The sequence below is a fragment of the Taudactylus pleione genome, unplaced genomic scaffold (genome assembly GCF_031769625.1).
Source record: "Taudactylus pleione unplaced genomic scaffold, aTauple2 ptg000535l, whole genome shotgun sequence".
Taxonomy (NCBI): domain Eukaryota; kingdom Metazoa; phylum Chordata; class Amphibia; order Anura; family Myobatrachidae; genus Taudactylus; species Taudactylus pleione.
This window is the reverse complement of record NW_028284937.1, coordinates 3,729,075-3,757,065: the sequence shown is the minus strand read 5'-3', so window position 1 is coordinate 3,757,065 and position 27,991 is coordinate 3,729,075. Positions and strand designations below refer to the sequence as shown.

The 27,991-nt window shown below is 46.6% G+C and overlaps 1 protein-coding gene across 1 annotated transcript in view; it reads right to left on the bottom strand.

Moving 5' to 3' along the window:
- Positions 1-36: 36 nt before the first annotated feature.
- Positions 37-27,991, bottom strand: part of KASH5 (KASH domain containing 5) — a 163,526-nt gene continuing 135,571 nt past the window's right edge. Inside the window, exons 14-18 of the mRNA XM_088450966.1 lie at positions 19,255-19,362; positions 12,748-12,828; positions 10,704-10,846; positions 10,063-10,170; positions 37-241 (exon numbers count right to left, since the gene is read on the bottom strand). Of these exons, the coding sequence (XP_088307092.1) occupies positions 37-241; positions 10,063-10,170; positions 10,704-10,846; positions 12,748-12,828; positions 19,255-19,362 (645 nt within the window). The remainder of the gene's footprint in view (positions 242-10,062; positions 10,171-10,703; positions 10,847-12,747; positions 12,829-19,254; positions 19,363-27,991) is intronic.

Sequence of the window (27,991 nt, the reverse complement as noted above, 5' to 3'; positions counted from 1 at the left end):
TTGTGCTCCACTCCCACTACACTGTAAAAGGCAACTTTAAATTGGTGGGAGACCCAGATGTTTCACCTTGAAGTGAGGCAGTATGGTTCCTGCCATAACTGTCCAGATATGCTCCCCCGACCATCTTGGGAAAAACAGGAAGTTGTAGAGCAGGGTCACCAGCAGTATTCTTGGAATCGTAATGTAAGATCTGATCCTTGTCCTTAACTGCGCAACAGAGTAGCCGCCTTCTGTATATAACCTAGATACAAAGGATCCGTGGAGATAAGTGCATACATACGTTTTTTTTTGGGGGGGGGGGATGGGTTTATATACTAATATGTATGTATGATACCTAAACATGATCACTATATGGCTATGGATGACCACCTTTTCCCGAGTCTTGCAGGTTTGGGGTATTTAATGCTGTTGGGGCAGTTTGCTTTCCTAACAACTTACTCAGACGCCTTTATTATGCCACTAGCTTCTAACTTACTAGTTCCTTTCCCTTGTCTCAGATGGGTTCCCCTACATATTACAGAAAAAAATGGGTAAGGTAAATTACCAGAGTGGCGCTATCTTGGGATGTCTTATTCCAATACTATAATGAGCAGCTGTGTATAAAAGAGGATAGTCAGTCCTCAGTCCAGAAAGATTACAACAATCAAGGGAAAACCGCGCTCTATAGTAACAAAAAAATGCATTCAGTATAATTACCAGGTTTCGCTGTGCAAAGTCACTGCTTTTTTAGTGTGTGGATAGGGTGACATATATATATATATTTTTCTACTTCAGGGTCCATAGGGTATCCACAGGATACCTTGGGTTATAGGTGTGACGTCAGTCGCAGGGCACCAAAGAGTTAAGCTTTCAGCCTCCCAGGATGCACTAGGTCCCCCTCCTATACCCCGCCCCCGGGCCAAGGCACCTCAGTTTAGTTTGGTGCCCGGCCGGAGTCGGGTGCACCTGTTGGAGTGGGGGCTAGAAGAGCCCCTGAAGCTTTTTCTTCATGCAGCTGTGGCTGCATATCTGGATGAACAGCATGGACAGTCAGTCCTGACGTCCATGCTGTCTTCCCTACACCCCGCCGGTACCAGAACGCCGGTACTGATCCGGGGATGCTGGTGGGCGTCTGGGGTCACAGCTAGCGGTGACCCCAGATGCTTCGGACCATGGCCGGATTCAAGGGGGACAGAGGTAAGCAGCGGGGTCCCGCGGTGGGTCCCCGCTGATCACATGGTCCTAAGTCCCCAGGCAGGGGGCTCCCTGGGGACTGGCTGCAGCGTGGAGCCAGGCGACCAACCTGCGCTTCCACTACCCCCTGGGACAGCGGACCGCAGCAGAGCGGTAGCGCTGCGGCGTCCCAGGGGTTAAATGCATGCCAGGGGAGCGCGCCTTCCCTGTCTCACAGCCGGCGCCTCCCCCGCTGCACACAGCCCTCTCTGCACTGTGCTGACTGGTCCTGTGTCAGCGCTCCTCCCCCAGGCCAGCTTCTCTCTGCTCCTCGGCGGCCATCTTCTCTGCAACGCATGGTGAACGCTGCTGGAAGTCTGGAAGGAAGCATCGTGGTCTGGGTCCCCCCGCATACCTCTCCTCCGCTGTGGCTCAGGTCTGTGTATGCAGCGCTGTGTCCTACCAGGCCCTGTGTCTGTGTAGTTGAGTGATCAGCGCTGTTAGTGCAGGAATTGTTATTTCTCTGCATTGTATGTGACTGTGCTAGCGCTGCCTGTAACTATTCTTCTCTAAACTGTCAGCTTTATTACTGTCCCTGTTCTTTCTGCTAAAGCCCTTGCGGTGCGGTGCTGCAGGGTGGTCTCTCGCCTATTTAATACTTAATTGGTGAGAGAGGTCACATACGTGGTGCCATCATGTCTGAAAGTGATTTTCCCCTCCGGCTACAGTGTACCACGTGCAAAGTACCGTTAGCGGAGGGGGAGGGTAGCGCGGAGGGCCTTTGCCGGCAGTGTTGTCCATGGCGCGGCCTATTACGGTTACAGCACCGGTACAGGAGCCGCCCTGGGCTTGTTTCGCTCAGGCGTTAACAGCTTTAGTGGGCCAGTTAGCTCCGCAGCCCGCGTTTACTCCGATGGGTTTGTCCCAGCAGTCTGTGGTGTCGTCACCCAGGCAGGGGTTCCCACGACAATTGGTGGTACCACACAGTCTCCCTATTTCCCCGCTCCCGGGTTCTCAGGAGCCAGCGTGGGTTAACTCCCTGACGAGTTCTTTACAGCACTTGTCGGATGTGTTGCAAGGGGAGTCTGTGATGCGGCCTCATAAAAGGCCGGTGGCGTCTCTGTCCGCTCCTTATGAGGATGACGAAGGGACGTCTGATGATGGGGAGATTCTGGATCCTTACGATCAGGAACCTTTCCATACTAAGGACGCTGATGCTAAGTCCAAAGTATATATTCCTGGACTTATTCGGGCGGTCCGCACAGCCTTGGTGATTGAGGACGAAGTTCCCCCAGCGGCTAAATCTAAGTATGCCTTTTTCAAAGATGTGAAGGGCGATGCCACAGTCTTTCCTCTTTCGGGTCAGTTGGTGGACCATTTAGAGGAGGCGTGGAAACAACCTGGCAAAAGATACCAGCCGCAGAGACGCCTGGCGGTGGCTTATCCGTTCGCGGATAATTATTTTGCTAAGTGTGAATCCCCTCCACAGGTGGATTCTCACGTGACCCGTCTTGTCCGTAGTGCCACATTGCCGATGCCATCCATGTCCTCCCTTAAGGATGCTACGGACCACAAGGTAGAAATCTGCCTGAAGTCCGCTTATTCCCTTGCAGGGGGGGCAGCACGGCCGGCTATGGCCATTTGCTGGGTTGCCAGAGCGATGGAGCGCTGGGCGGATTCATTAGAGGCTTCTTTTGAATCCGACTGTCCGGCCGAACAAGCGGAGTTGATTGGCAATCTCCGTGATTCGGCCACCTACATCAACGAGGCGGCTCTAGACATTAGTACTCTGGTGTCTAGAATTTCTTCAGCAGCGGTAGCTGCTCGTCGCACCTTGTGGCTGCGATCCTGGAAGGCGGACGCAGATCCAAGAAAGGTCTGGAAGCGTTGCCGTTTACCGGAGAAGTTCTCTTCGGTCCGGATCTGGATAAGATTGTGGCCACGCTGGCGGCAGCCAAATCTGCTTGTCTCCCGTCGGCCGCTGCTCCTTCTGGTTCTGGACCATCGTCCTTTCGGTCATCTAGGGCCCAGGGCAGGCCCAAACCACAGTCGTTTCCTCGACAGGCTGGCCCTAAGAAATCGGTCAAGCCCCGGAAACAGGCATGGAGTACCAGACGTCCGGCCCCCAAGCCAGATGACAAGCCTGCGGCCTGACGGTCCGGGTCTCCCCTTGGGGGATCCCAGGGTGGGAGGCCGCCTGCTGCAGTTCTCCCGGTGTTGGTCGTTCACTACGACAGACACTTGGGTTCTGGAGGTGGTCTCTCACGGGTACGCCCTCTCCTTCCGGCACAGACCCCCGGCTCGATTCTTCACCACGGGTCTACCATCAGACCGGAACAAGGCTACGGAGCTGCGGAAGGTATTGCACACTATGCTCCAGGCTGGAGTTATAGTGCCTGTTCCATTCTCCCAGAGGGGCCAGGGTTTCTATTCAAATCTATTTTTGGTACAGAAACCCAATGGGTCATATCGTCCGATTCTCAACCTCAAAGCACTCAACAAGTCTTTGCGGGTCCCGAAGTTTCGGATGGAGACCCTACGGTCCATCATTCTGGCGCTGGAACCTTGGGACTACATGGTGTCATTGGACATACAGGACGCTATGGCGGTCATGGCGGCTTCTCTGCGGCTGCAAGGAGTCCGCATGTTGCCGTACTTGGACGACCTGTTATTGGTGGCAGGATCTCCAGAGCTCCTGTTACACCACTTGGACCTGACCATTGCACTGCTGCAACGGCACGGCTGGCTAATTAACTGGCAGAAGTCCACTCTAATCCCGTCTCGGAGGATTCTGCATCTTGGAGCCTTATTGGACTCGGGACAGCAAAGGATCTTCGTGACGGAGGACAAGATCTCTGCTTTACAGTCAAGGGTGCGCAGTTGTCTGCACAGCCGCCGGGTGTCCTTACACTCGGCGATGAGCTTACTGGGCTCCATGGTGTCGGTGTTCGACATGGTGGAATACGCCCAGTTTCACTCTAGACCTCTGCAGCACCTGATCCTGTCCAAGTGGAACGGGCTGCCTCAGTCTCTGAAGTTCCAGACGATTGTGCTCACCCCGGAGGTTCGCCTGTCCCTTGCGTGGTGGTTAAAGATGACCCACCTCAACAAGGGACGTCCGTTCTGGGTTCCAAATTGGGTCCTGTTGACAACGGACGCCAGTCTTCGGGGCTGGGGAGCAGTTTCGGGTCCACACTTGTTTCAGGGCAGGTGGACACCGACAGAAGCGGAGCTTCCAATAAATATCTTGGAACTCCGTGCGGTCTTCAATGCTCTCCTGCAGGCACAGCGGTTTCTCCAGGGTCACCCGGTGCAGGTCCAGTCGGACAATGCTACCACCGTGGCCTACATAAACAGGCAAGGAGGAACTCGCAGTCGGGCGGCTCTCGTAGAGGTCTCTCGGATCCTGGTTTGGGCGGAGCGCAATCTTCCGGCCATATCAGCGGTCTTCATCCCGGGAGTGCTAAATTGGGAGGCGGACTTTCTAAGTCGCCAGGACGTTCATCCAGGGGAATGGTCCCTGCACCCGGACGTTTTTCAACTACTGGTGGACAGGTGGGGTCTTCCAGAAATCGACCTCATGGCGTCCCGGCACAACAACAAGTTGCCGGTGTACGGGTCTCGCACAAGAGACGAAGGGGCGTCTCTGGTGGATGCTCTGTCCGTCCGGTGGACGTTCAGGTTCGCATACCTGTTCCCTCCGGTCTCCCTTCTTCCACGGGTAATCCGGAAATTCAAACAGGAAGGAGGGACGCTCCTGTTGATAGCTCCCGCGTGGCCCAGACGGCACTGGTTCTCAGACCTTCAGGGTCTGTCCGTGGACAGTCCTCTGCGGTTGCCGCTACGACCGGACCTTCGGTCTCAGGGTCCTTGTCTTCACCCGGACCTGACTCGGCTGTCTTTGGCGGCGTGGCTGTTGAGACGGCCATGCTGAGGTCCTGGGGGTTTGCCAGCTCTGTGGTGCGTACCATGTTACGAGCTCGGAAACCGTCTTCCGCGAGGATATACCATCGCGTGTGGCATACGTTCTTCCAGTGGTGTCGACCGAGAGGTTATGCACCGCGGGAGTTTCGTCTGTCTCGGATTCTCGCCTTCCTGCTAGCGGGACTAGATCATGGGCTTCGCCTTGCTTCTTTGAAGGTACAGGTTTCGGCCCTATCTGTCTGGTTTCACCGTAGGATTGCTACAATCCCGGATGTGCGCACCTTTATGCAAGGTGTTCTCCGTATTCAGCCGCCCTTTGTTCCACCTGTGGCGCCTTGGGATTTGGCTGTGGTCCTGAGGGCTCTCCAAGGACCGCCGTTTGAACCACTGGGCTCAGTGGATATTAAATGGCTAACAGCTAAGACTGTTTTCCTTCTGGCCGTTGCTTCAGCCAGACGTGTTTCTGAGTTAGGGGCTCTTTCTTGTAGACCCCCTTTCTTGGTTTTTCATGGGAACAGGGCAGTGCTCCGCACTCGGCCCGAGTTTCTTTCCAAAGTTGTTTCCCAGTTTCAGGTTAACGAGGAAATAGTTGTTCCAGCCTTTAACTCACCGGGTCTGTCCGTGGGTGAGGCCTCTTTGGATGTTGTGCGGGCCTTAAGGACTTATGTGGACCGCACTTCTTTGTTTAGGAAGTCGGACGCTTTGTTGTCCTCTATGACTTCTGTAAAAAGGGTTGGCCTGCTTCAAAGCAAACTTTGGCAGCCTGGATCCGTATGGCTATTTCTGAAGCTTATCTTCATGAAGGCCTACCGGTCCCTCCTTCTCTGAAGGCTCATTCCACTAGGTCTGTGGGTCCTTCGTGGGCAGCTCGACGTGGTGCCTCGGCAGTTCAGATCTGCAAGGCTGCTACGTGGTCTTCTGTCCATACCTTCGTGAGGTATTACAGGTTTGACACCTTCGCCTCTCAGGATGCTTCCTTCGGGCGGCGGATTCTCCTTTCTGCACAGGAGCGTCCCCACCCTTAAAGGATACTGCTTTGGGACATCCCCAAGGTATCCTGTGGATACCCTATGGACCCTGAAGTAGAAAATATGAGATATGGTAAGAACTTACCCTTGTTATCTCTATTTCTACGAAGTCCATAGGGTTCCACAGGACTCCCGCCCTGTCGCACCTGTGCTGCAGATGGGCTTTGCTCTGGTCACCGGTTTTCCGTCTCCCTCTGGTGAGAATGTGATTATTGTATGTGTCCAGATCTTTGTTCTCTCTCTTCCTTCTCCTCCTCCGGCCTATGGCTTGGTAACTAAATGAGGTGCCTTGGCCCGGGGGCGGGGTATAGGAGGGGGACCTAGTGCATCCTGGGAGGCTGAAAGCTTAACTCTTTGGTGCCCTGCGACTGACGTCACACCTATACCCCAAGGTATCCTGTGGAACCCTATGGACTTCGTAGAAATAGAGATAACAAGGGTAAGTTCTTACCATATCTCATATTTTTTTACTCCTCGCGATTTTCATTTAATCATATTTTACATTTATCTGCTATTGTGCATCTGCATTTATGAGATTAAATTCTGATCTTTTATATACTTCATGAATTTGGTTGTTACTGTACAGCGCTGTTTTCCCTCTATTGTTGTCCCCTACATATTACTACTCCTTTCCCCTTTTCTGTTTTTGTACATGCTTAAAAAAATGTGAATCTACTTTCTATACAGATTTTTGCCTTTAGACCTCTGTGGACATTTAGTCTCTGCCTGGTTGTGTCCTCAATTCATGTCTTCTGCGGCTGTTCCAACCCCATATTGTCCAGCCTTAATGTTAATCCTCATATACCTGTTGTGACATCGTCTGACAAGTTTTTCCTTTGTTTTTCAACAAAGAGGAGCCTAATGCCCGTATTCAATTTGAGGCACAATGTTGGAATCAGTGATAATTTATTGCCGATGACGACATTTTCGCCTATTTCAAATATCCCCGTGTTCAACCACATTGACTTTTCGGCGGTGCGAAAAGTCAATGTAAAAAAAAAAAGGGAATCATTTTTTGCCTGCCTTTAGCAGGCGAAAAAAAAGTGCAGAATTGGGGTTTAGGAGTGTAGGGCAAAAAAAAATAGCCTGCAGCCTTTATTAAGTCCCCTTTAGGATAAACTGTGTAAAAAAAAAAAATTAAAAATACCCTCAGGACCCCCTGAAAAATGGTGTTAAAATTTTGGGGTAAAAAAAAGAGGAACAGTGTTTAAAAATAGCGAAACCGGATCAGGGGTAAGTATGCGGCAGGTGTTTTCTAGAATAGGCTATTGGCGGCAGGTGCATTTTTGCAGAATTTAAAAAAAAATTAGTTTAGGGACTTAAAAATATGCTAGTACCCATTTGCAAGTACCCCAAATTTGATGGGACCTCTTTTTAAAACGAATCAAAAAAAAAAAAAGCTAAGTGCTCTTCTGCATCACTTCTTCAATGTCGGGGAAAAAAGCGCCTGCTGCGGCTATTTAAAAACCTGACTTCTGCAGGCAAAAACGGGGGTACCCATAGTGATCCCTCTGGACTGAACATCTTTAGGGGGGGGTCCTACAATTATTTCACGAAAATTCACGTATTTTGTCACAGATCCAAGTTTCGCCTGTTCCCGTTTTTGCCTACTTTGGAATTGAGAACAGGGAATAGCTGGCACACGCGCAATACTTTTCCACCTGGAAAACAGGCGAAGGAGGCGAAAAGTCTGGACTTTCTGCCTCCGATTGAATATGGACCTAAGGGTAGTGGGGCTGGAGATGCAGAGAGACGGGGTGGATGGTGCTGAAGGCATGGGGCTGGGGAGACACGGGGTAAGGCTAAGAGACATGAGGGTGAGAGACCAGAAGGGAAGATGATGAAAGACATGGGGAGGAGGTGGGAAGGGGGTTGAGGCTGAGAGACATTAGGGGAGGTGAGGCAAGACAAGACAGCAAGACACGGGGGAGAGGCTGGGAGACATAAGGGAGAAGAGCTGATCGTTGGAGATGGAGAGTCACTGGGCATGAGGCAGGTGAGAGACAGCGGGGATACCTAACTGGGAGGGAAGGGGGCAAATATGAGTGTCGAGACCCAATATTTCTATTACTGACCCTGTGCATATATATTACAAAAGCAATTTTTGTACCAAATTTAAACAATGTATCATTTACTGCCTACTGATATATAAAATGAAACTATGTAATAGGCTCTGTAAAGAATCTTGTTCTGTAGCCTAATAGCTCTTAGGGTCATGGAACTCCTCAGTAACTGCTAATATACAGTTACTTATTACACCCTAAAATGGATCGGATCAGATTAAACAGACATATATGTATAGCAGTTACAGTTAATTAAGTCTTGCTTATGCCTTGGCAGGAGTTTACACTGTATAGTTAATGCAAGCAATTGTACTCTGTAAAATAAATTGGAACATACACATGGCAAACTTTATTCCAAACAGCTATGCGTAGTATTTTACAGAGTACAATTGCTTGCATTACTATACAGTGTAAACGCCTGCCAAGGTATAAACAAGATTGACTAGTGATGTATACTTTAAAACAGGGGTGGAGAACCTTTTTTCTGCCGATAGCCATTTTGATTATTTATATATATATATATATATATATATATATATATATATATATATACATACACACATACAGTCAGGTGCATAAATATTGAGGCATTGACAGAATTTTCATATTTTGGCCTCTATTCACCACCACAATGGCTTTGAAATGATACAAACAAGATGTGCTTTAACTGCAGACCTTCAGATTTAATTTGAGGGTAATTACATCCAAATCAGGTGAACGGTGTAGGGATTACAACGGTTTCTATATGTGCCTCCCACTTTTTAAGGGGCCAAAAGTAATGGGACTATCAATTCATAAGCTATTTCATGGACAGGTGTGGGCTATTCCCTCGTTATTTCATTATCAATTAAGCAGGTAAAAGGTCTGGAGTTGATTCTAGGTGTGACATTTGCATTTGGAATCAGTTGCTGTCGACTCTCAATATGAGATCCAAAGAGCTGTCACTATCAGTGAAGCAAGCCATCATTAGGCTGCAAAATTTCCTCCTCACAACACAGAAGACTTCGGCTGTGAGGACACGGCTCACATTGGTGCGGCACGGACATATCCACAGGAGAGGACGGGTCCTAGCACTGACCGCAGGGTCATTATACAGCTGGTAGGAACAGCGATCCCACTGTGCTGCCGGAGGATATATAAATTGCGGCAGTGACAGATCTGTCTACCTGAGGAAACGCTGTGGGTATGTGCAATATATGTGGACATTTCATCAGCTAACAATAGCCATCATTTGTCCTGATTCACTCATCTAGCAGAGCCACCATCGCTTCATCTATAGTGTGGCCTATAAGCATATACTTAAAAAAATTATCCTATGGACAAATATTACGGTCCTACTAGTGACTTTATTTTTATGTAGGAGGGACTATTTAGTCATTTTATCTACTACTTATTCGTAATTTTTTAGTATTGTAGCCAGTGGTATTGTGACATTATGTATTTATGTTAGCAGTTTTCCATGCTACTTCAGACATTTATCTTCTAGAATTAGCATACTGGAGAAATACTATTGTGTATTACTGTGTATTAAAAAGTGATTTATTACACTTCTCTGATTCTATGCGTGTTTGTGCAGCGCTTTCCACCTAATTTTTTCTTATTCTTACTGTTGGGAAGATTGGCAATTATTCCCAGGTGGCAAGCGGCAGCATATATCACCTGTATATTTTCACTTGATCAGTGACTGCTTGGCGCCTGATATATTGTATCTATTTGCTATTCTAGGCACCCTGCTAGCCAGATGAGGCTGGCAGAAAAAAAGCTCAGAGGGCTAGACCAAATGATTCCGGGGGCCTTATACTGCCCCCGGGCCAGAAGTTCCCCTTCCCTGCTTTAAAAGAACTTAAAAATGTGCTGTGTAGTTATCATATATTTGTGAGCTAACTTGCACTTACCAAGAGAAACTACCTCCAGTTAGTAAGATTTTGTTGCTCATCCAATTTTGTCTATGGTGTGGTATCAGTTGGTTGTTCACAGGTAATAACGACCACTCTATAGGAGACCTGTTTGTTTCGGAGAAAAGTTTATACTTTATTGTATAAGGTGCAGTAACTTTCATCCTAATTTCTGTAAATTGTACACCTTTTCTTATAATATGGCTCTGAGTTTGGGCAACATTCAAACATCTGAGTGGTCCTTATAACCGAGTACAATACATGTTACGTGCTTGGTAAAATTGTATTTATCAAAAAAAAATGTGTCTTGGATTTCTAATAACCTGCATAAAACAAAACAAATGTGAAGAAATGATAGATTTGGTGCAATATTTGAATCAACGTTAAATGTGAATAACGATCAGTTTTTTAATTAGAATTCTGGTTGCTTCTGTTTTTAGCAAGTTACCGTTTCAATAAACATCACGGTCAGTGACTGACTTATCCAAGCAGAAGTACATTGCAGAAGCATACCTAGTAGAATTACATCTTGGCATATACCTTGAAATACAACTGGAACATCAAGAACCCAATCAAGCTGTATATACTGTACATTTGGGAAATAAACCATCTCCTGAATGAAAGCACGTTTCACACGGTACCTTGTCCTTGGTGATGGGGACAGCACGTTGTCGCTGTTAGCCTGCAATGTTCCATGTAACTTGCTTGTGTATGTTTCCCAGGCACACTTAAACTGGACCAGGTAGCCAAGGGTCTGATGCAAGATGCTTCTCTGTTCTTCCAGCTGCCATGGTATAGAGTGATGCAAAATATGAACGTTTGTTACTTTAACAAAGAAACTCTATAAAGGCACTGTATACACAGAACTGCGTGAAGAACTAAACCTCATAGATACAAAGTTTATTTTTTAAATCCCTATTTATGTAGGTGTGCTGATAATAGTTACTACTGTGCTTCCAGTACAGAGTGACTTCCAATGTCGCAGCTTTTGAGTATGGGGGAGCATTGGCAGGTGCCGCACATTTAATTTGTGTGTGCACCTAAGGAAATCTAGAGAAGTATAGGCTACTGTGCACAGAGGGCCGTGTCTAAGAGCATGTCTAGTACTATTTTCATGTAATTTCTTCCTGGGCAGAAATAATTAGGGAGTGAGGGGAAGGGGAGAGTGGTTCCGCACTGCTACATATTGTGGCTCACTCACTGACATGGTCATCTCATCGGAATACCGCTGGCAATGGTAATTTAGCTGACAAGCTGGTGTCACCATTAGCATGTACTAGATATAAAGATATGTTTCCTAACAGGTGTATTTTGGCTTACAAGTTGGCCTATATGACCTGCATCTGCATGAATGTTGCTAGTTCTGCCACTACTTTGGTTGTAAAGATTGCTGTGCCCAATTGTAGCAGACTCTAAACATCCACAATTGCGTGGGCATGTGCATTGTATAATTATACAAGATACTATGTACTGAAAATAGTGCTATTACGGACTGCCACAGACCTGATTGGTACAAACAAAAAGCCCTGGTTCAAATTTTGCTCATTTACATTTATTTGCTCTCCTGGATTTGCACTGCTTCTTTGGGTTCAATCAATAATGTCTATGCTTAAATGTATGAACCAAAGTGCAGAACAGATATAATCAGGGCCGTAGCTAGGGTAGTGCGGCCGGTGCCATCGCACAGGGCACCACAGGTCAGGGGGCGCTGTTTGGGCCTGTCAAATTTCTGTTTATTTAATTATCATTCTTGCTTGTAGCTTCCTCTTATTTCAACCCCAGCATCTCCTGGCCTCTCCTATCTCTTCCCTGGCCCTTCCCCATGAAGCCATGGCCCTTTTTTGGGTGCATTATGTCCCTTTGAAAAATGAGGGGGGCGCCAATACTCTTTCTGGCAGAGGGCAACAAAAAGTCTAGTTACGGCTCTGGATATAATATACTGTATAAGCTTGCCATATCATCCTTTTAATCAGTTCCGTAACTAGGGGTGTGCGATCGGCTCTGCAACACAGGGCCTGATTCAGACCCGGTCGCAAGCGCTGATCGCTCGCAACCGGGTCGATGGTGGCCCAGAGCGCATGCGCATGACGGAGCCGGCTCCATCGTGCGCATGCGCGAGACCCGGATAGCGACGGGCAATCCGTCGCTCCGGGTCTCGTACCAAAGGGGGCGTGCTGTCGATGTTGAGTGACAGCATGCCCCCTTTGGTGGGCGGGCCGGGGGGGTGGCTGCCCAGACGGAGGCATTCCCATGAGAACGCCTACCGTTTGGGGGCGGCCCCACAAGTGATGTCAGTGGGAGAGCTTTCGGCTCTGTTTGAGCCGAAAGCTCTCTGGGGCTTGCGGCCACGAGACCATACCACAAGGGTCTTGTCGCAAGCCCAATGGTCGCGATGGTCTTGCCCATCGCGACCATCATCCTGGCCGCTCACATTAGCTGTGGGTGGCAACCCACAGCATTGCAAGCGGCCAGGAGGCCGCTCCATAAAGAAAAAAAAAAGACGCCCTGATTCGTAGCAAGTGCTTTTTCTAAAACCTGCACTTTAGTAAATACACCCCTCGAAGTCAGCCAGCCAGCAACAGTACCTGTGTAATTCATGTGTCCCGAATTAAAGGGATGATATGGTAAGCCTAATAATATTGAGCTAGACTTGTACATAAAGGTAATTACATCTAATTTACTTACATATGTGACTGACTGGCCAGGTGAAGAGATTTCATGTAAGTTTGTAAGTTGCATATCCAATTCTTGCTTAAGTTGAACGAGCTCAAAAATAAGAGAAAAAACGAACTCTGTAATATATATGCTTATCTATATTAATTGAAGGGGTATGTTAATGTCATCTACTCTGCTAAAATCTTTAAGGACAAAACAGCAGTTGCTTCTTAAATACATAACTTGCGGCCGGTGGTAATACATACCGATCCCCTTGAAAACACCATATTAGAAAGTTATATGTATATATGGGGATGCCATGATCTGCCATGAACCGGTTTTGTAACCTGCTTTTTGCCTAAGCCATATTGGGTTCATTCTCTGCCATTGTAATTTAAGGAACCATGCATCTGCTATTACTTGCTATTAATAGTGTTAGTTATGTGTTTTTAAGAATAAAGTGTAATGCATATCTAGTTAATAAATATTTTTATGTATAAATGAGAAGCCTCATGCCGTTTTTTATCTGAAAAACAGACTGATATAATTCAATTTTTTTTAATACATTTATTCATTTGTTTGCTTCCTCCCCCTCCATTATTCTCTATCCTACTGTTTCCTTCTCCTCCATCCCCCTGCTTCTTCCTTCATTCTCTATTCACCAGCTTCCTCACCCTTCTTTATCTATCCTCCAGCTTCCTTCCCCCATCCTTCTCTATCCTCCTACTTCCTCACCCACCATTCTCTATCCACCTTCCTCATCCACCTTCTGCTACCCTATTATATCCTTCTCTATCCTACTTCCCCCTCCTCCATTCTTCTGCTTCCCTTTCCTCCAACTGTCTTTATCCTCCTACTTCCCCCTCTTCCATCTCTCATTATATACTACTACTTCCCTCTCCTCCATCCTTCTCTATCCTCATGCTCCCCTCTCTTCTATCCTTAACTATCCTCCTACTCACCCTCCTCCATCCTACAGCTTTCCTCACCTTCATACAGTGGCGTAACTAGGGTATTTGGAGCCCAGGGCAAATTTTAAAATGGAGTCCCCCCCCGTATGCCCGAGCGTGGAAATAAATGGGCGGGGTCACTTAACAATGGGGCGTGTCAACAGGACACATATACCCCTTTCTCATCACGCTTAACATTCCTTTCCATATGCACCTTAACCCCTGTAGTGCTTCTTATACAGTCAGCCCTATGCAGTGCCCCCAGTAGTGGTCCCTCTTATGCAGGCCCACAGTAGTGCCCCTTGTACAGTACCCCCAGTATCCAATGTCCCCAGTAGTGGTGGCTCTTATGCAGGCCCCCAGTAGTGCCCTTTGTACAGTACCACCAGTAGTGGTCCTCCTTGTGCAGCTCCCCATTAATTCCCCTTATACAGTGCCCCCAGTAGTGGTCTCCCTTATGCAGGCCCCCAGTTGTGCCCCTTATACAGTGCCCCCAATAGTAATCCCCTTTATGCAGCCCCCCAGTAGTGGTCCCCACTATCCAGTGCCCCTTGATGCCCCTTGGTCATCCCTATTTAGTGCCCCCAGTGCAGTGTCCCTTGTGCCTCCAGTAGTAAGCCCCTTATATAGTGCCCCCAGTAGTAGACCCCCCTTATGCAGTGCCCCTTATATAGTGCCTCCAGTAGCAGTCCCCCCATGCAGTGCCCATTAAATAGTGCCTCCAGTAGTAGTCCCCCCCCTATGCAGTGCCCTTTATATAGTGCCCCCAGTAGTAGTCACCCCTATGCAGTGCCCTTTATATAGTGCCCCCAGTAGTAGTCCCCCCTATGCAGTGCCCTTTATATAGTGCCCCCAGTAGTAGTCTCCCCAGTAGTGGTCCCTGATGGAGTGCCCCCAGTAGTAGTCCCCCTGATTAGTGCCCCCAGTAGAGGTCCCCCCAATTAGTGCCCCCAGTAGAGGTCCCCCCAATTAGTGCCCCCAGTAGAGATTCCCCCCAGTGGTGCCCCCAACTACTGCCCCTAGTAGTAGTGCCCCCGATTACTGCCCCCAGTAGTAGTCAACCCGATTACTGCCCCCTTTATAAAGTGCCCCCCCCAAATACATAGCAAAAAAATAAAAAACTTACCTGCATCCACGCTCCGGCTCCCGCTCCTGCCGTCCGCACGTCAGCCCTCCCGGGATGGCACGCTCTGCATTATGGGAGAGACGTCATGACGTCTCTCCCATTACCCACTGCAGGAGCCGGAAAAGAGCCGGCTCTTGCAGTGGGCACTGCAGCAGCCAATGAGTCTATCTGACTCTCATTGGCTGCTGTTTAACACACACATCTCCGCCAGCACTGGCGGAGATGTGTGTGCAGCAGCAGCAGCCAATGAGAGTCTGTCTGACTCTCATTGGCCGCTGATTTATACACACATTGCCGCCACACAGCGGTGATGTGCCACCCTCCTCCTGGCGCTATTGGGCAAGCGCTCAGGGGGAGGGAAGGGGCTCAGCTGTGCAGCACAGGACCAGCGCTGGGAAGCCTAGTGCCGGTCCTGTGTAAATGTGTAGCGCTGACTGCACTCACTGCGGTCGGCACTACACTGGGTAACTAGGACGTGCAGGTGCCGTGGCCTGCGGCTTTCCCCCAAAAACACACACACAAAAAAAGAACCCGGCCACCAGTCCCATGGTGCCCAGGGCACGTGCCCCGCTCGCCCTGCCCTAGTTACGCCACTGCCTTCATACATCTATTCTATGGCCTCTTGCTTCCTCCTCCCCTCCATCCTTCTCTATCCTCCAGCTTCTCCCTCCTCCATCCTTCTCTATCCTTCTCCCTTCTCCTCCATCCTCTGTCTTCCTGCTTCCTCCTCCTCCATCCTCTTTCTTGCTGTTTCCTCTTCCTCTATCCTTATCTATCCTGCTTCCTCACCATGCATCCTTCTCTGCCATCCTTCTCTGCCATCCTTCTCTAAACTTCTGTTTCTCTTTCCTCCATCTGTCTTTATAATCCTACTACCCCCTCTTCCTCCATTCCTCTATATCCTACTGCTTCCTCCTCCTCCTCCATCATTCTCTATCCTACTGCATTTTTCTCCTTCTACAACCTTCTCTATCCTCCTGCTTCCTCCCCCTCCATCATTCTCTATCCTACTGTTTCCTTCTCCTCCATCCTTTTTGATCCTACTGCTTCCTTCTACTCCATCATTCTCTATCCTACCACATCCTCCTGCTTCATCCATCTCTATTCTATTGCTTCTCTCTTCTCCGTTATTCTCTATTCTACTGCTTCCTCCTCTATCCTCCTGTTTCCCCTATTCCATCCCTCACTATATACTACTAGTTTCCCCTACTCCATCTTTCTCTATCCTCCTGCTTCCCCCTCTTCCATACCTCTCTATATACTACTACTACTACCGTTTCCACCTTCTGCATCCTTCTCTATTCTACTGCTTTCTCCTTCATCCTTCTCTATATACTACTTCAACTCCTTCCTTCATCCTTCTCTATCATCCTGCTTTCCTCCATCATTCTCTGTCCTTCTCTATCCTACTGCTACCTCATCCTCCATCCATTTCTATCCTACTGCCTCCTCCTCCACCCTTATCTATCCTACTGCTTCTCCCTCTTCTATCCTGCTCTATACACTACTACTTCTCTCTCCACCATCGTTCTTTATCCTCCTGCTTCCCTCTCCTCCATCCTTCACTATCCTACTGCTTTTTCCTCCTTCATTCATCTGCATTCTATTGCTTCCTCCAGCATTATCTATCCTTCTGCTTCCCTTCCTCCATCCTTCACTATACTCTTACTCCATCTTTTTCTATCCTTTTGCTTCTACCTCCTCCATCCTCCTTCTTCATCCCCCCCTATCCTCCCGCTTCCCCTCCTCCATCCTTCTCTATCCGACTGCTTCCCTCTCCTCCATCCTTCTCTATTCTACTGCTTCACCTTCTTCATTATTCTCTATCTTTCTGCTTCCACCTTCTCCATCCTTCTTAACCCTCTTGCTTCCCCACCTCCATCCTTCTCTATCTTCCTCCCTCCTCTTATGCCCCTGCCCCCCCCAATATATTCTTCTCTATCCTACTGATTCCACCTCCTCCATCCTTCTCTGTCCTCCTGCTTTATCCTTCTCCTCCTTTTCAATCCAACAGACTTTACTTAGTGTTCACTCTTGAGGTTTTTTCAGGCAGGGTGCTAATCAATGAGGAGGGCACATTTACATTTTTAAGCGCAACTGTTTGCTACGTGTCGCTACAGCTGCGTAGCCAATTGTGGGCACTTATGTGTAGCATAGTATTATATGTAATATTTCAATATTTCCTATTCAACCCCCACCTACAATCAGACCACCCCACATGCACCTTTAATACCCACCAGACAATCTCACATTCCCCTTCAGGACTCCTCATTCCTCCTCACATGCAATCAGACCACCCCACATTAGGAGGGAGGGATAATGATAAAGTTCATATGGTATAGTAAAGTTCTGTGAATGCAGCTACATAATTTTTTTTGTTACTTTCTGGAGGTATACGATTAGGAGGATATGCCTCTCCATCAGCTGACGGGACCTGCTGACCCTACAACACTGCCATCTCCTCTGCTATTTGGAGACAGACAAGGTGGCTGGGTTTGCCTCGGAGTGAAAAGGCAAACCAAGCACCCCTTTCTCTCACCAGATAGTACAGGAGAAGGCACAAAAAAACCCTAATCCAATCACTGCTCTCTCCAAACTTTAGAGGTCACCTAGTCCTTGTCCGGAATTCAGCTTGAGGTCAGCGCAGCAACTGGAGAGCGGCGGGAGGTCAATGGTAGGTCAGCTTGGCAGCTGGAGAGTGGCGTGAAGTCAGCATGACAGCAGGAGGTCAGCAGGGTGTTGCAATTAAGGGCAGGATGCATTTCACATTTTTTAAATGGGCAGGGCATGGCTCCCTGCTAATGAAGGCTAGTTGGAACACTATTACTGCGTATACACTAGTTCCATGTATGCTTAGTAAAGGCCTACAATCTGCTCTTTTGCTATGGAGCCTGGCAATGCCGTGTTTCGCCACTGGATCAAACATTCTGGATTGTCCCTTTTAAGTATTCATACTTACTTTACTAATGGAGACATTCAGCTGGCACAGGTTGTTCCTAATCCCAGCTCCTTGAATATTACTAAAGGGCCCCCACACATAGAAATATAGCGGGCGATCCGACGGATTGGAACAATATCGCAGCTATATCGTTCCGTGTGTGGGCATGATATCGGCCACTGTGCGCTCCTGTGAGGTCATCCGTCGCTCCTCCAGATCTTTCTGTCTGCACAAGAGATCTGGGCATCGACGGACGATCTCATGCTAGTCTATGCGGGGTGGAGGGGGGGCTGACTTATCTGGCGGTCGGGCAGCGGATCGCTCCATGTGTGGGGACCACCCATTATGTCCGCCGTCAGATCGTGCATCGCTGAGTGCATATCGCACTGTGTATGGGGCCCTTTACAATCAATGTGACCAGTAAATATTAGTAAATATTGCCAATAATACTGCAAGCCAGATATAAGCCAGTTGCTAGTCTGGTTTAATATATTAAACAACAGAAAAGAAAAGAGAAAGCACACTGGCTGCGCTTTATTTGCAAACAAATAAATAAATGTATTAAAAAAAAATTGTATTATATCAGTCTGTTTTTAAGATAAAAAATGGCATAAGGCTTTTCATTTATACATGAAAATATTTATTAGCTAGATATGCATTACACTTTCTTCTTAAAAAGACATAACTAACACTATTAGTAGCAAGTAATAGCAGATGCATTGTTCCTTAAATTATAATGGCCGAGAATGAACCATATATGGCTTATTAGAACCAGGTATCTCTTCTCAGTGAGAAGTTGCCACAAACAAATTTGTAGAGCATACAAATATTTCGCTTATATCCAGAGGACCTTTAAGACAGTAGGGGGAGCTGTGTGCAAATTTCCGTGACCCCTACCACCGTGAAAATATGGCCCTTGCATTATCTACTGTATTATGATGCCAGTTAATAATGGAGGCGGCAGCCAGCTAAGTAAATATAATGTGTGCAATGTGGGCCGCACGACTCAAGACACTGTACACCTTGCACCCAATTACAGATAAGCCACTGCTTAATTCTAATTGATAAGAAAACCCAAAATATTGTTTACCCGGCACATTGCCTCTAAGAGAAAAATTTGCACTGAACCACAGAAGCCGATAAGGCACTTGATTTTATTGTGCACTAGACAGATAAAAGCTCATTGCTGATTGGTGTTGGTATTTCTGTGGTTCAATGGAAATTTATCACCTAACGTCAGGAAATGAGGCCTAATGCACTAATAGAATAAGGGAATCGGTATGATTTACCGCCGGCCAGCCAAAGAGCCGACAGCGAAAGACCGGCAGTGAAGATCCCGACAGGTAAGTATTTTTGCTACTGACTAACCTAACCTCCCCCCCTAACCCTAACCCTCCCTTAGGGGTGCCTAACCCTAACCTCTCCCCCCCAAGTGCCTAACCTTAACCTTTAGACCGTCGGCATCCCAACTGCATACCTAGAATAAGATACATTACACACACATGTAACTCTGTAACTCTCACCGTTATTTCTGCCTTGTTCAAAATATCCTCCACCGTCATGTCAGCATCCAGGGAATTTATATATTCAGATATACCACAAAGAGGCCCAAACTTTGGATTCTGTCTCCACTGTGGGGAACATAAATACTACATATAAGCAGTGCAATATGACTGGTCAGTGGACAAACAAAACATACACCAGCCTATTTGTGATGCATAACTGCAAGCATCTGGTAGGTACAGTAAATACCATTTTCCTTCTGCTGATTATCACCAATATTTCTAATTAAGAAAATAAAACTTGAATTCCCAACTGTCTACATCAAATACAAAGGGCCTGACTCAGTGTGTTACGCAACCCCGATGGTTTGCATACAACATCGATGGTGAGAGATCGGCCCACGAGCAGGGTCAGTACTGTGCATGTGCAGGTCTCCTTTTGCGCAGTGCCCTCAAGCCCTCAAGCCATACCATGATTGACGTGCTGTAGCCATTTAGGGGGCAGGATGGAGGTGGCACTGATGTGAGTTTTGCAAAATGGGGATGACCTGGCCAGGCATGCTTATTCCAGGGTCTTAATCCTCCGACCAGGGCCGACTCTTGGGGTGTTCGGCCAGTGCGGTCGAACAGGGGCACCTACCCAACATCCCGATTTCAGTACTGTCCCACTGTTCCACCCGTGGGCTGAGTGGTCCGCGGGTGATCAAATCGGGAGGCTGTGCGGCGGTGCCAGACCCCGGAGTAGCTGAATGGATGCTGTGCTGTGCTGGGCTTACCCCCAGCCTGAAGTTATTTGGAGGCGTGCCACGCGGGCACGGCTCCAAATAACATCACGTAGGGGGCGTGGCCTATGGTAATTAGACCATGCCCCCAATTCTGGAATATAGGGCGCTATTAACAGAGCTAGCAAAGAATGCTTCGATCCCTGGAGCCGGCCCTGCTTCCAACGCAGATTTCCTGGCCCCGGCAGAGTGAAAACACCGACCATCCTGACTAAACTGAGGGCCACTCAGATGGCCGATGTTTTTGCAGATGATCCGATGGTGTGTTCTTGGATGCAGCAGCAGATCACAGAAGCTTGCAGGAGGAGTCTATTTACACAGGACGCTTCCTCCAGTATTAGGATATGTACATACAGCAGTTGTGTCTACAGCGTGCAACTCTGAATCAGGCCTAATGTTCCACTAAAGGCTATAAATGATCCTAATTGCAATTAACTTTATACCTTCAACCGCCTTATGGCCCACTAACCTGAAAATACAAGTTTGTTTTTACAACAAGTAAAAGTTATAAATATTCCAGGATCTCACCAAAACTGAAACTATTTGACCTAACCGTGATGAGCAGCTTTTTGTCACACACTGTGGGAGATGACACAGACTGGGGCAGTGGGCCCTCTGTGCCCCTTAGTACTTAACATTTGGCTCAGTTAGCAAAGAGGAATATATTTAGCAAATATGGGATGGCAAAAAAGTAAATACTATGAATACCATGCCAGTGCCCACTATATACAACAAATAAATGGGCAGAAAAACAGCCCCCGTGTCATGAATATAAATATTTATACCCACAAAATACAACACAAAGTCACCATATAAATAATATACTCAGCAGAATTTAATATATAAAGTATGTAACAATTGATATGAAACCTGAGCAAGCCTCCCAGGCGAAACGCGTGAAATTTCCACGGGTGCCCAGCTTTTGCGCAGGGCGGGACACCCCTGCACTAAGGTGATTTATGACTGAATTATTTTTTTCATGTATTGACAAGGTAATAGAAATCTACAAATTATATGTACAAACACTGGGCAATTTTCTATGATGAGAGCTGGGCATTTCTCTATGATGAGAGCATAACTTACTTTAAGGGATCATATTACAGGATTTTCATTGTTCCTCTAAATATTAATGTTCACTGTGTAACTGTAATCAAACACATATGTATGCTGGTTTAAATGTGACTACAATGACTAAACTTATATTATGGGAAAGTAAATTATATATATTATATATACAGTCAGGGGCATAAATATTGGGACATTGACAGAATTTTCATATTTTGGCCTCTATTCACCACCACAATGGCTTTGAAATGAAACAAACAAGATGTGCTTTAACTGCAGACTTTCAGATTTAATTTGAGGGTAATTACATCCAAATCAGGTGAACGGTGTAGGAATTACAACGGTTTCTATATGTGCCTCCCACTTTTTAAGGGGCCAAAAGTAATGGGACAAACTAAACAATCCTAAATCTAGCTTTCACTTTTTAATACTTTGTTGCAAATCCTTTGCAGGCAATTACAGCCTGAAGTCTGGAACGCATAGACATCACCAGATGTTGGGTTTCATCCCTGGTGATGCTCTGCCAGGCCTCTACTGTAAATGTCCTCAGTTCCTCCTTGTTCTTGGGGCATTTTTTTTTTTTCTTCATAACGTGAAATGCATGCTCAATCGGATTCAGGTCAGGGGATTGACTTGGCCATTGCATAACATTTCACTTTTTAGCCTTAAAAAACTCTTTGGTTGCTTTTGCAGGATGCTTCGGGTCATTGTCCATCTGCACTGTGAAGTGCCGTCCAATGAGTTCTGAAGCATTTGACTGAATATGAGCATATAATATTGCCAGAAACACTTCAGAATTCATTCTGCTGCTTTTGTCAGCAGTCACATCATCAATAAATACAAGGGAACCAGTTCCATTGGCAGCCATACATGCCCAGGCCATGACACTACCACCACCATGCTTCACTGATGAGGTGGTATGTTTTGGATCATGAGCAGTTCCTTTCCTTCTCCATACTCTTCTCATCCCATCACTCTGGTACAAGTTGATCTTTGTCTCATCTGTCCATAGGATGTTGTTCCAGAACTGTAATGGCTTTTTTAGATGTTGTTTGGCAAACTCTAATCTGGTCTTCCTGTTTTTGAGGCTCACCAATGGTGGGTTTGTTTTGATTTTTCAGCCTAATGATGGCTTGCTTCACTGATAGTGACAGCTCTTTGGATCTCATATTGAGAGTCGACAGCAATTGATTCCAAATGCAAATGTCACACCTAGAATCAACTGCAGAACTTTTACCTGCTTAATTGATAATGAAATAATGAGGGAATAGCCCACACCTGTCCATGAAATAGCTTTTGAGTTGATAGTCCCATTACTTTTGGCCACTTAAAAAGTGGGAGGCACATATAGAAACCGTTGTAATTCCTACACAGTTCACCTGATCTGGATGTAATTACCCTCAAATTAAATCTGAAAGTCTGCAGTTAAAGCACATTTTGTTTCATTTCAAGGCCATTGTGGTGGTGAATAGAGGCCAAAATATGAAAATTCTGTCAATGTCCCAATATTTATGCACATGACTGTATATATATATATATATATATATATATTGTGGCAGTATCACCAGAGGTGGCACTGGTGAGCAGCAGATTCTGTGTGGGGCAGGGGAGATCCACCCACACAGGCTAGAAAAGCATTGTGGGAAGATGCCTAATTGCTGCCTTGTGGATAGAGCTCTGGTGTGGGCTGATGTGAAGGCAGACCAGTCAGGCTGCTGTGGGATTGTGGCAGCAGAGAGCCCAGTGAAGCTGAGCGAGCCATTGGGGGCCAGGAGGCTGGTGTCTGGACCTTGCAGGAGGCAAGGGGGGACCACAAACTCTCAGACTGAGTGACATTGAGGCAGGTAAGCTGCAGGCTGAGGAAGTCAGGGCCTCTGTATACCTGGAGGATACAGGGAAGGCACAGAGACTGTGTTTGTAGGCTGAGGAAGCTATACCAGGCCAGGAGGCCAGGTCCAGTCCTGCATGTGGCAGGAAGGACCACCATCTCAGAGACTATGTTGGCAGACTAGCTGCTCCCTTACAGAGAGTGTTGAAGAAGTGAGCTAGCGCCCTAAACAAGGGCTAGGTTTGTTTGTTATTTTCTGTTTCCTGATTTCTTATGCTGAAAGTAAAGCATCACCTCGTTTATTTTTGCCTGAAAGCTGTGTGTGGACCCTCATTAAGCACCTAAACACTGCACCCATTCACCCTCTGCCGAGCTAATTAACCCCAAGACATCACAATATGGTGGAGAATACGGGCACAAAGATTCTACACAAAATATCTGTGCTGCAGAAACTGTGGAATACAATTGGAAGTATGGATGCTTGTTGAACTGCATAATTGGACTCTCCAGCCAAAGGAGGCTCACTGCACCTGCATAGTGGACTCAACTGTGCAAAGCTCATCAGGGTGGTGAGTGAAGTTTTGTTTAAACAAAATTTGTCTGCAAATGTGCACTATTGCTGCAAGTATATTGTCTGTTAAATGAAATGTGCACTTTCCCTCAGCATTGGAGGGGTTAAAAGAAGTTGTGTGGTTTAAAGTGCTGTTGAAATCCTCAAGCTCGTTAAGACAAGGTGTGTCTAATTATCTGGTCTGGACATTTCTTTTGCAAAGAACAGAGCAAGTGCTGTGTTGATTGCTGGACATTGTAGTTCCACAGAAAAGAAAGCAGGTGCTGTGTTATATTATGCTGTACAAGTGAAAAGTGCAAGTATATACTGTGTCTGTGAAGAGAGCAGAGGTTCCTATTGAAAGGCTATTGAGACTGCTTGATACATGCTGGTAATTGTAGTGCCACATGAAAAAAAAATGTTTTGCTGTGTTAAAAATACTTGTGAAGACAAAGTGTGATAGAGTGAAAACAAAAACATGTTGTTTCTGTGTATTTTTGTGCCAAGAATTATGGGAAACAAAAATAAATATTCTAAAATGTTTCATTCTCAATCTAGAGGTATGGAAAACCCGGGCTGGATTTTACAGTCTGAATGTGAAGAAAGTCAGTTACATGAAAGGGATTTAAGGCTGTTTGAAATCCTCTGTGGTGAATCCTTTCAAGTTGATGGGGTAAACAGTGTTATTCCGTTGAAAGAGATATTTACAAAGCAGAATAAAGATGTCACTGTATGGTGCAAGGTCCGTCCAGAAAGGACTATATCAGCCTGGAGGAATTTGACAGTATGCGTAAAGCTTTGAATGAAGGCAATTCGTATTATGCTGGGAGGGTTGATGACTTAATGGAACAATTGGTTGATGAGAGAAATGTTCACGAACAAGCTGAAAAGAAATTAGGGAGTGAATTGTCCACTTTGAAAATGGCATTTGAGCAGCAAGAAATAAAAAAACGTGAAGTTCTTAAAGAGACAGACCTCTAATGGACAGCTATGTCTGAACGCCTTGAGGAAGCTCAACTTTTCAAAAGTGTTGCAAAGTATGAGAATGATGCGCTCCTAGCAAAGAATGATGTATTAGAGTGAGATGTTGTGGAATTTCAGCAAAAGTGTGTGGTACTTCAGCAGGAAGTAGAAGAATTGAAAGAAGGTGTCCAGATACATCAAAGTGATGCAGAGCGCACGCAAGTGAAAGTGGCAGTTCTGGCTCTGCTGTTGAAGGGAGAAAGACTCTGATTGTGTCCACACACGTAAAGCTTAAGACTTGTAAATTGGAGAAAAGTTATTTGGCTTTAGAGTGTTGTGAAGTGAAAGAGAAGCATCTCCAGATGCTGCAGACTCGTGCTCAGTGGGAAACTGACCATGCAGGAAAAGAGATGGAGATGGTCCATCTTAAAGTCAGCTGTAAGGAGCAAGTACAAACTCTCCAATCCAATTTAGCTGCAGCTAGAGCAGTTTCAGAATGTCTGATGGAAAGAAATGTGTTCCTGGAGGAAAGTCTGCAAAAAGCCACCAAGCAAAATGAATATTTAGAGAAAGAGCTTAAGCTTGCCCATGACAGGGCTTGGAAGTTGCAAGAACAAAGTGAGAACCTGGAGAAGTATTTACTAAGTACACAGAACCAGTTGCAAAGATTCCAAGTGGAGAGGAGTACCAAAGAACTGGAGTTACAGAGTGAATTGGACGTGGCAGAGTCTGAAATAATTGTACAAAAGTTGAGACTTGCTGAACATGAAGTTGTGGAGCGCAGTCTGCGGCAATTGGAGAACAATTGGAAAGCGCCATGGCGAAAATTGCCCAGCTGGAAAAGCAGCTGTCTATGGCTCAAATAAAGTTCCACACGGTAGTGGGAAAATCAGAAGAGGAAAAGAAGTTAAATAACATTCTGAAGTTGGATTCTGGACCTAAAATGGCATCCGATGTCTTTGCTGAACCCAGTGTGGCAGAAGTACATATCCACAAGCAGCAATTGGTTCAAGTTGATCCTGAAAAGGCTGGCACGCAGAGTGATATGCTACCGGTGCCGAGTGTCCTGTGTGAGGAGCAACGGACAAACAATGAATTGCGGGAACTAAGTAAGATGTTCCAGAATGATGTCTTCCAGCAGCAATGGGACCATAGAGATGTCCTCATTAACGATACCAGTGTACAAGAAGGGACAGAAGTATCAGAGTTGGGAAATTCCCTAAAGGTCCGTCTTGGAAAAGTGGATGAGATTCCTTGCAGTGACTTTCAGCTTGCAGTGATAGCTAAGGGTATGAAGTCTTCCAAAAGGGGCACAGGTCCAGATTGCAAAACTGTGTACAAAGTTGATAATAAAGAACTGACGTATACAGATTGTGATCGCATGACCTGTGAAGCAAAGGTACAGGATGTACAGAAGTCTATGGAGATAGTGATGGCTTCAAAGGATGAGACTCTCTTGTTGCCGAGTGTTCAGTGTGGTGAGAAGTGACTCAATCACACAGTTTTGCAGGGCAAAGCAGAACCTTGGAGAAAGTTAATTCTGGGAGTCTCGTAAAGAATCATACTCATGTATGTGAAACAATGCCTTCATGCAAGCAGGATGTAATTTGCAGTGCTGCTGGATTTGTCTATGAGGAAGTGGAGTGGTCTCACATGATAAAGCTTGAAACAATAGTCCAGCTAAAGTGAATTGGAAAATAAATACCTCTGTGGAGAGTGAACTTCAACCTGTGCTGGTTAAACATATTGAAATTGTTCATTATATTTTCAAGGCTCAAAAATTCGGAGCACAAGAAAATCCAAGAGATCTATGCCTTAATGAAGTGGCAGATAGCCATCAAAGCCGTGAGATAAATTATGTGGATCAATGGAGTAAATATTCAAGCATCCTACATGGACACGGGAGTCTGGAATCTGAGGGTGACTGTGCCAGTATGTTGTCGGTTGACATAAAGCCAAGGTCCAGAAGTTGTGATGCTGGTGACTCTCAGGATAATGCTAGCTCCTCTTCCAGCCGTCCGAATGGACTTTGCTGAAAATGGCCATCCAAAAATGGCCGCAGCCAAGGAGGAGACAGACACTAGAGGTCCTACTGAACATGTAATGTCTGTTAGGCCAGCACAAGTGCCGGGAGAAGATGCTGAAAGCTGCATCTTCTACGTGAAACCCCCTGGCAACGAGCATAAACCCCATAGCAATGGGCATGAAACCCCCGGCAACGAGCATGTAACCCCCTGGCAACGAGCATGTAACCCCCTGGCAACGAGCATGTAACCCCCTGGCAACGAGCATGTAACCCCCTGGCAACGAGCATGTAACCCCCTGGCTACGAGCATAAACCCCCTGGCTACGAGCATAAACACCATGGCAACGAGCATGTAACCCCTGGCAATGAGCATAAACCCCATAGCAATGAGCATGAAACCCATGGCAACGAGCATAAACCCCCTGGCAACAAGCATGAAACCCCCTGGCAACGAGCATGAAACCCCCTGGCACAGAAGCATGGAACCCCTGGTAATGAGCATAAAACCCCTGACAAGGAGCAGGTAATTTTGAAGTAATTAGAAGCCTTACTGTGGGGCATAAAATGGTGTCGGGCAAATATGTAAGTGGCACTTTGGTAATAGGCATTGCAGTGTGTAGCATAATGTGTACTGGGCATTATGGTGTGTGGAATAATATGTCACTATACCAGGGACGTTTGACTAGTGCACTGCGTTATGGAGGAGCAAGGACAAAATCCAGGTACAAGAAGGGAGGGGGCGCAAAAATGCTGCTTTGCCCCGGGTGACAGATATCCTAGTTTCGGCCCTGGACATGGCACAAGGCACTGCAGGGCAGGGGGCGCTGTTTGGACCTGACACTTTTTCTGTTTATTATCATTCTCACTTGTAACTTCCTCTTCTTTTATCCCCAGCATCTCCTGGCCTCCCCTATCTCTTCCCTGGCCCTTCTCCATGAGGCCATGGCCCTTTTTCAGGTGCACTATCTTATGTCCCTATTTAAAAAATGGGGGGGGAGGTGCACCAATGCTCTCTATGGCACAGGGCACCAAAAAGTCTAGTTACGGCTCTGACTGTACCATATACAAGTTAGAGAACTATATTCTTGACCTCACCCTTACCATCTATTTCCCTTTCCTATCAGCAATAGACATCAGCCCAATAATTTATCATATTGACTGTCCAATGCCTTATGGTAAAACAGTCAATAGTAGAAAGGAACATCAGGTGATGTAAGCTGATATTGTCTGTTGTTTCTCAGGACAAACTGGAATTACAAATCTCTCACTCATCAATGCTATATGATATACTATACTATAAACATATTAAAAGTTAAGTTTTAACATAATACATGGTCCAAAGAGTGCCCTATCTGTACTCTTTTTCTCTTCCTATCCCTTACTACTGTCACACCTGCGTTTTTGTAGGTCCTACCTGTTATCCCCCCAAATGCTGACTATCTATCTGTCAATCACTTTGCAAGTAAATCTCTCTGTGTGATCGAAATTGCAATTCAACCGCTGCGTGTGTAATTGCATTACACATGTGTAATGGTGGACAATCA